The following is an 8,846-nucleotide window of genomic DNA, read 5'->3' as shown; positions in this document are numbered from 1 at the left end:
CTGGAGTGACACACTGGTGATTGTGTCTGATTACTGAGCAGCCAAACCCACAGGCGGTTGAACTCTGACCCAGCTGTGGCCGAGGGTGACATCAATATTCCAGCAAACAGGACTGTTTAACATCTGGTATGAGAACATATGGGGAAAATGCTTAATTACAATATATATCTGTAGCCAAGATGTATACACATATTGTTATGTTATGCACACATAAAGAATATAGATTATGTGCATGTGTGTTGCATAACCATTAGGGTTCACTACTACTACTACTACTACTACTACTACTACTACTACTACTACTACTACTAATAATAATAATAATAATAATAATAATAATAATAAAAATGAGACCTATATTATTATTATTATTATTATTATTATAACGACGTTAGGCAAATTACAGCTTTGTTCTGTTTTGAAATGCCCACTGTTTGCATTGTACAAATAGAAAAATAATGGCTGTATTCGAAACCGCATACTACACGTACTACATACCAAAATGTCATTATTGCTGGACATGTTGGTATGTAGTACGTGTAGTATCGGCAGTTTGCGTTTTTGAATACAGCCAGTGCACACAAATGACACAAGCAAAAAGCTTTACTACAACTTTACGACATTTTACAGTGAGGCACTATCACCACGGCAACGCCCGTTCTAAACCGCTTTACGGTCCAATATGGCGCTGCCCGTGTGTTAGGAATGCTGCGGGAGAAAAGGTCGCTCTGGAGGCTGGTGTAAAGTGTACAGCAGGTTTATTTGTATTTATTTATTGCAACGTTGTCTGATTTGCCGGTGTGTGGTAGCCATGGCATACCAGGCGACCGGGCTGCACGCCAAAGTCAGCCGGCTCTTGAGTAAGGAGATGGGGAAGCCGGTTCTGAAGGCAAACAAGCCGCTAGCCTTGAAAAACGAGGTCGCCAACAGGAAGATGAAGAAGGGAGGTGAGTCTGCTGGAGCATCTTCAGATTAGGCCTGAATGGGATCAACACTGATATTGTGGAGTGTCATTTAGTATTCATAATTCCTTATGTTGTGCTGGGGCCATAATTATGTAGACATTAACAGACAGTACTGTATTTGACCTACGTAACACTACGTTATTATTATTATTATTATTATTATTATTATTATTATTATTATTATATTCATGTTTACCATTCTTACAAATTACCTCTTACTTTATTCTCATGTTATTGTACTAGTTATTTGGTTCATAGAGACTACATGTAGAAGCAGATGCAGGCGTATGAGAAGTGTGCTGAACTTGAAGACAAGTATATGTGCCTTGTTTGTTTATGTTTGACGTCACAGATTCATCGTTATTGTAATAGTCCGCCGTTCTGCAGCCTAGAGGATAATACAGGGTCCTTTTTATAAGCACGTTATCTATGTTTACGTTCATGGGGGACTGGGACAGTGTGCTATTGTGGCAGGGCTTTGCATGTGTAGTATGAACTGAGCATGTCGTGTGACAGTGGGCTTGTGTTACAGAGGCGAGCTGCATTACAGAGATGATGGCGGTGATGGCTTGCTGGAAGCAGAATGACTTTAAGGACACTCCCTGCTCCAAAGAGGTGCAGACCTTCTACCGGTGCACAGCCAAAGCACAGGTAATCCTCAACTAGTCACTCCGCAAAAACTGCATTTCCCCATGAGCTAAAATGTGCGTTTAGAATCTTATGGGGAAGAGTTGCAAGGCTGTTTACTTATTTATTTCCTGAAGGTAAAGGGAATGTCAGTTGGCGAAACTGCATAAATTGCTTTAATGGTTTCCTGGAACTTATTCTTGTGTTTCTGAATAACAGATGCCATGTTTCCCCTCTATTCTTCTCAGTTCACTTTATTCCTGGTTTCCTTCATTGTGGTTTTCATTTTCACATCGTTCTTTCTTTTTGAATCCTTTGCCACAGCTCTGCTTATGTGTTTCTGTGTACACAAGAGTCTATACCAGCAATGTTAATATTCCAGGTGCTGTTTGGTAACAAATCCCATATTGGAACAAGTTGAGAGATGCATTTCTCTTTGTAGATTTCTCATCCAGAAATCCAGTCAATTAATCCAAGTTGCGTGGAACTCTCAAGCTTACAATTTGTGAAGTACAATAAAAGATGTATGTATATATTTTTAAAATTGAAGTCAATCCACTCTTAAAAATAATGAGCCATGAAGGAGTGAGCACAAAATAATCTGGAAAGGGATGGGGGGATGGTCGCTTAGTCAAACTCTGCTATAGTCACATGGAAAGAATTGATATTGTGCAGGAAATTTAATTAATTGTGTTATCCTCTCTCTCTCTCGCTCCCTCGCTCATGTCTTTCCTTGCAGGCCGAATTGAAAGCTCAACAGGGACAGCACAGGAAGGGCCAGGGAGAGCGCCTCCCGCCGAGAGAAGCCAACACCCTTCTGAGACGACATCCCAATCTCTATAACGAGATATAGGGCCAGGGAACTAGGCCCAGGCAGTGGTAGCAAAGTCACGTTGCCATAAAGGGTCTGGCAGGTGAGGTGATACTAAAAGAGACAGTCACCTACAGGGCAGTACAAAGACTGTGTAAGCCCCCCCCGGACTTGCTTTCGCCCAGGAGATTTCATTACTGTGTACAGCTGTATTTCATATTGGGGGACTCAATGTTTCATGGTTTCAATGAAGAACAAAAGCAGTAGAGGCTGGGCAAGTTCCCGGACATCTTTGTATGTTCACTGAGATTTTGCCAATGAATGCAGAGCAATTCCCAAAACATATCCAAAAATTGTTTTTGGATTGAACAGTGGTGTACAGTAAATGAATCATGCAGTTAAACATCTTGTATGGAACACCCTGAAAGGCTTTTCTGTCTTTTTTTTTTTTTGATGATCTGCCCTGGATTGTTTTGTATGCCCTCGGGTATTTAATTTCTGGCTCAAGAAGAGTCATAAAGTCAAAAGCACAGATTTATTTTCTATAGGAATGTGCTGCAGGCGAATTCGTTGCCTCTTGTGCTGAGCTCTTGCCTTTTTTGAATACAGCCTCCATTTGTTTTATTCTAGTCAGAGTCTTATCAAGTCAATCATAGTGCAGTGTGTTGGTGTTGAAGTAAACTATACTGGAAGATACACCATCAGTTCCACAGCAAGATGGTAGAAGACCAAAATAGCGTTAGATGACATGCAGAATCACGGCACTAGACTGAGACGAGCCTAACGTTTCACCACAGTCCCGGCTACATGACTGAGATGATCACGAAATAAAAGAACAATTAAACTACATAAAAAAATTAAAGTCCTAAGGGGTTAAGTCCTAGCAGGCAGGAAGAGCAAGGAATCTATTTCAGCAATGCAGACGCTATTAATCAGATCAACATAAAGCGCTGCCAGTTTTTTTAATGCTGCTGCAGAGTAAATGGGCTGGATTTACAGCGCTGCAAATTCACTCTTGATGATTATTTCTCTAATTAAGTATACTGTTACAGCATTGAAAAGGTCATCACATTACAGTATCATGTAGAGCCATTTATTAACGATTTCAGACGTACAAAAGCTTTTCTCTTCATAAAACTCAACTGAGGACCAGTCGATTTGCTTGAGCCGGATTTGCCTAAGATAACTAATTAAAAGCAAGTGTATTTTTTTTGCTGTTAAATAAAATGTTCGCAGGGCTGTATAAACATTTTATCCCATCTCCTGGAGCAAGCATAGTAGGTGTTATTCTTTCTCATGCATGATTAACTTTATTTAAAACTACTCATACATTACAGATTACAATTTGCTTTGCAATGTTATAGCTGAGACTACTAGGACTCCAAAGTACAAGAACACACACAGAGCTTTGCCAGATTGAAATAAGCAGTCTTGAAATAGTATGTATGTTACCCAACATCACAGAGAAGCTAAAGCTAAAGGTGACGGGCAGTTTTAACCGAGAGATTGTGCTGAACAATGCCCACTTCAAAAACGTTCAAATGCTACAGTAGACACTTCTAACTTTCTCTCGACGACATATGGTGTGTACAGATTTAGTTCTTGTGCTATAACTGGATCTGTTAATTCATCCATCACTGAAAACGAAAAGTGCACACTTGGATAGTTTCTCTTTTTACCTGCCTCATGTATTTTCCCCCCCTCTGCCCTGAACCTGTCATTACAAGATGAAATCCAGCTCTGATTGATGTCCTAAGGGTGCTGACTGATTGTGTGTTGTCTCCAGATGTGAACAGTCAACCCCATGACAAGGATGGAATACACACTCACTGTAGAGCGTTTGATCCATTTCAGGTTGACGCTCTGGGCTCTTGGAACAATTTGAGTTGATCAAGCAGAAAAGCATATTATGATAATTTTTTTTAATTCCATACACCTGTCTAAATCTAAAACTGCAAGAAGGCAGAATTATTCAGTACCTAAAATTGACTTATATATATAAGGCCGTAGTGGGCGTAACCTGGAGTGGCTCAGCCTGCTGTACAAGGGGGGGTCTTGCTCACATCCATGCCCAATGTTCTGGAGAGTTCATGAATGCCCCCTCACCCCGTTCACACACGTGGACTGAATCACATAGAAACACATAACCAGTGTGCTGTCTTCTGTACTATACCCCCCAACCCCGTCCTTCTGATCAAATCTGCTTCCTCTGCTCGCCCTCAAAGCACTCTGACTGTCCACTGCGCACCGTGTGAAATGTGATTGTTATAGAATCAATCTGATAACAAAGAAGATGCTTTCCAAAAGAGGCTTTGTTTGATTGCTTCATTGCTTTATTGGATTACCTGCCAGGAAAACAAATCCATCCTGATGGCTATTCTGATTACAGTGAAAGTATAAAAGTTGAAATCGCTCTCCAGTATTTTACTACAGTACCTTGTCACTATTGTCATTCTGATGTTTGCGTGTTTGTTTTTACTAAACCTTTACTTCTATGAACTTTCCTTGGGTATTTTTTTTGTAATACTTCAGGCAGAAAAACATTTCCCCATTTCCATTTGTTTGAATTCATGGGCATTTCAGTTCAGGGAAAATGTATCCGTATTCCATTGCTGAAGTATTTGTGTCCAACAAGGGATACAGGACCTCTGATCTTACCAGACTCTTGTGAATTGTGTAGGATTTAATCAGACACAAGATTATGATTTATTTGTTTCTTTAAATGTTTTTTCCGTATTTATAGCCTTTGGGTCTGTCTGGAACAGGACTGGTGTGATTATAAAATCAGTGCTAACGGAATCAGACTCTGCTAGGGAAAGAAGTTTACTTTAGTCTTTCCTCATTAGATGACCATGCGGTTTCCTCCCCGATGCCGAGTAGGGATGTTATGTCTGTCTTGCCGTCCGTTTCCTAGTCGTGTCTTCGCGGTCGCGTGCATCTTGGTATTGGCGGGTCATAGGTAGGGAGGGGTACTCTGTGCTAAGGAAGGGGCATTGCCAGGCTCTCCTTTCCTCTTCCGCCTATTTACTGTCCATACTGATTAAGCCGAGATGTGTCTCAACCCTTACCTGTAATCAGGCCTTTGTCTATGGAAGGGAAACACAAGACTTCCAGTATTCTATTTTTGAATGTGCTCCATTTTGTTTTTTGTTTTCTTGCAACTAATATATATATATATATATATATATATATATATATACACACACTTCTGTTCAAAAGTTTGGGGTCACATAGAAATGTCCTTGTTTTCCATGAAAACATACATGAAATGAGTTTGAATAGGAAATATAGCTAAATGAATAGGAAATACAGTCATTGACAAGGTTAGAAATAATGATTTTTAATTGAAAAATTAATTGTGTCCTTCAAACTTTGCTTTCGTCAAAGAATCCTCAATTTGCAGCAATTACAGCCTTGCAGACCTTTTGCATTACCATACAAAAGCTCCCACATCAGCTCAATAGGGTTGAGATCTGGTGGCTGTGCTGACAACTCCATTATAGACAGAATACCAGCTGACTGCTTCTTCCATAAATAGTTCTTGCATAGTTTGGAGCTGTGCTTTGGGTCATTGTCCTGTTGTAGGAGGAAGTTGGCTCCGATCAAGCGCCGTCCACAGGGTATGGCATGGCGTTGAAAAATGGAATGATAGCCTTCCTTCATCAAGATCCCTTTTACCCTGTACAAATCTCCCGCTTTACCACCACCAAAGCACCCCCAGACCATCACATTGCCTCCACCATGCTTGACAGATGGCGTCGAGCTCTCCTCCAGCATCTTTTCATTTGGTCTGTGTCTCACGAATGTTCTTCTTTGTGATCTGAACACCTCAAACTTAGATTTGTCTGTCCATAACACTTTTCCAATCTTCCTCTGTCCAGTGTCTGTGTTCTCTTGCCCATCTTAATATTTTATTTTTATTTCTTTGCAACTCTGCCTAGAAGGCCAGCATCCCGGAGTCGCCTCTTCACTGTTGACATTGAGACTGGTGTACTATTTAATGAAGCTGCCAGCTGAGGACCTGTGAGGCGTCTGTTTCTCAAACTAGACACTCGAATGTATTTGTCCTTTTACTCGGTTATGCACCGGGGCCTCCCACTCCTCTTTCTATTCTGGTTAGAGCCAATTTGCGCTGTTCTGTGAAGGGAGTAGTAGCCGTTTCCAGCTACAATAGTCATTTACAACATTAACAATGTCTACACTGTATTTCTGATCAATTTTATGTTATTTTAATGGACAAAAAATTGCTTTTCTTTTGAAAACAAGGACATTTCTAAGTGACCCCAAACTTTTGAACGGTGACTTCTTGTGGTCCTTCAAATAGTACAAAAACACTTGTTCTCTCTGTGATGGTTAACTTGTTTCACTATTTTCTGGCTTCTTGTTTTTGTGTTTACTTGTTTAAACAATCCTTAATGCACCCAAACCTGGCCAGCCTGTGTAAAGTATTGGACTGATGCAATTCCAGGCTTCCCCCATTCATTCTATTTTTCTGACCTTAGGATGTGCATAGCTCGGGTGTCAGATGTGTAGTCAAAATATTTTTGAGCTTGTGTGCAGCAGACAGGTGACCTTTCACCTGATTAGACACGCGTCCTTCAGGATCTATTACTGTTTACAGTCACTGAAGGAGAGAAGAAAAAAAAAAGCTGGAATACACGGTGTAGCTGAGTTAAAAGTAGCCGGCTATAAGAAGCTTGGTGTCCCAAACAGTTTCATGCACTAATAGTAAAGCAACACAGCCCCTCCTTTGAACTAGGTCAGATAAGAAAATGGAAAGTGCCTGGGATTTCCGTTTCATGATATTTTCGTTTGATGTCTTCCTTCAAATTGCAGCTATGTCAAGCAAATACTTTGAAGTAGACACTTTGCAATTGATTGGTTAATGCACAAGTTCGTGGACGCATTTTAAACAAAAGTACATTTTAATTGCCTTCTCCGCCATCTGTGGGTGAGATTGAGTTTTTAACAACCAATTCTCAGAAGAGATGGGAATATTCTTGAAGCTACTTAAAAAATAAAATCTGATTATAATCGGCTTATGACTATCTCCGTCAGTGGTGGATTTATACGTCAGAAGCCAGGAAAAACAGTGACAAGAGGGACCACCGAAACATTTGACAGGACAGTTTGTGTAGCGTTGTGAAATCACTGATCTGGTGTTGAACAGATTATCTATAAATCGTGCCTTTCATGTTTGGGGATGCAAAAGCAACCATAACGACTATCAATGTGTCAACATTAATATTCCCAGTACAAATGTCTCTGTGATGAGCACAGTGTTAAATTTAGTATTGTTTCCATACAAACCTAAACGCCACTGAAGAGTGTATAATGACATGTCAAAACAAGATTATGTGCAAAGAAAATAAGAATCTATAAATATAATTCAAGTCACCGTTTATACAGAGCTTAATTCGATTTCTTGAATTTCATTGTATTCTATTTCTGCCTTTAGGTTATTTAACTTCAATTAGAAACCAGCCAGTTGTTAATGATCAACCGGCAATTCACTTTGTTGCAGTAAAATTTAAATTAAACACTTAATAGTCTTTTGGATGCATGTTTTTTGTTTTGTTTTTTTCTTTCTAGGACAGCAGTTAGTCTGTCTTTATGGTCGCCACAGCCACTATAACCCAGCACAAGAATCAGTCCCTGACATGCTGTTTAATAATGAATGATGTTACCCTTCGGAGTTGTAATCGTGGTTTCTGGCGGATACGTGCCTAATTGGCCTTAGGAGGCGAGCAGGCTGCCACTCCTTGAATACAAACAGTGACAAAGGTTAGATAATCTTTTTTATCTGCACGTTTGTTTTTCTCCCAACAAACAGGCAGTGCCACGTCCCGCGTTAAGCAATTAGCCATTGGCTTTGTGAGATGCAGATGTTTTTGCGGGGGGGGGGGTGTCGGCTCCTCAGTGACAGCCGAACATCTGTCTGACCCGGGATACCGGACAGTACAAGTCCAAGTGGGTTAACATGTGCCTGTTGATTACTGCCTAGGGTGATCACCAGACCTTGACTGTCACGAAATCCCCAAACAATCATTAACGCCGACCTAGCCGGACGGGGAAGTTTGCGGGTCGTTTGCGGGAGGAGAAAGTGACAGGAGCGCACAATCATGAGCTGATTTAACCTCCAGCATGCAAGCAAAGCAGCTCTCTAAAACATAGTTGTGGTCAGATTTTTAATAAAAACACGTCTTGTTTTTTTCTTTAAATCACAGAAAGTGTGGTGACATAAACACACGGGCATTGCGTTTCCAATCCAGCCAGTCAACTGCAATGCTAGTGCATTCCCATGTTGTTGTTGCCAATCCACACAATCGGCGCAACACACCTGAACTCCCACAGTCACCCGAGTGCGTTCACCGACACATGCAAACGCACACGCATGCATAGTGAGCGGGACGGGGTGCCTTGGTTGTTACAATGCAGTTGGG

General features: G+C 40.8%; 1 protein-coding gene across 1 annotated transcript; it reads left to right on the top strand.

The window, feature by feature from the left end:
• The first annotated feature begins 670 nt into the window (after nt 1-670).
• Nucleotides 671-3,671, top strand: chchd1 (coiled-coil-helix-coiled-coil-helix domain containing 1). Its single transcript, XM_066693266.1, has 3 exons — nt 671-947; nt 1,498-1,616; nt 2,332-3,671. The coding sequence occupies exons 1-3, from the start codon at nt 812-814 to the stop codon at nt 2,443-2,445; spliced, it is 369 nt and encodes a 122-aa protein (XP_066549363.1). The 5' UTR covers nt 671-811; the 3' UTR covers nt 2,446-3,671.
• Nucleotides 3,672-8,846: the final 5,175 nt, after the last annotated feature.

Source organism: Amia ocellicauda, chromosome 20, assembly GCF_036373705.1.
Source record: "Amia ocellicauda isolate fAmiCal2 chromosome 20, fAmiCal2.hap1, whole genome shotgun sequence".
NCBI classification, from domain to species: Eukaryota; Metazoa; Chordata; class Actinopteri; order Amiiformes; family Amiidae; genus Amia; species Amia ocellicauda.
The sequence above is the reverse complement of the archived record's forward strand: the minus strand, read 5'-3'. Positions and strand labels throughout refer to the sequence as shown.

Coding starts and splice junctions, on each gene's coding strand:
- chchd1 (XM_066693266.1), top strand. CDS start 812: ATGGCATACCAGGCGACCGGGCTGCACGCCAAAGTCAGCCGGCTCTTG. Junction 948..1,497: donor CAGGAAGATGAAGAAGGGAG/GTGAGTCTGCTG, acceptor CTTGTGTTACAG/AGGCGAGCTGCATTACAGAG. Junction 1,617..2,331: donor GGTGCACAGCCAAAGCACAG/GTAATCCTCAAC, acceptor CTTTCCTTGCAG/GCCGAATTGAAAGCTCAACA.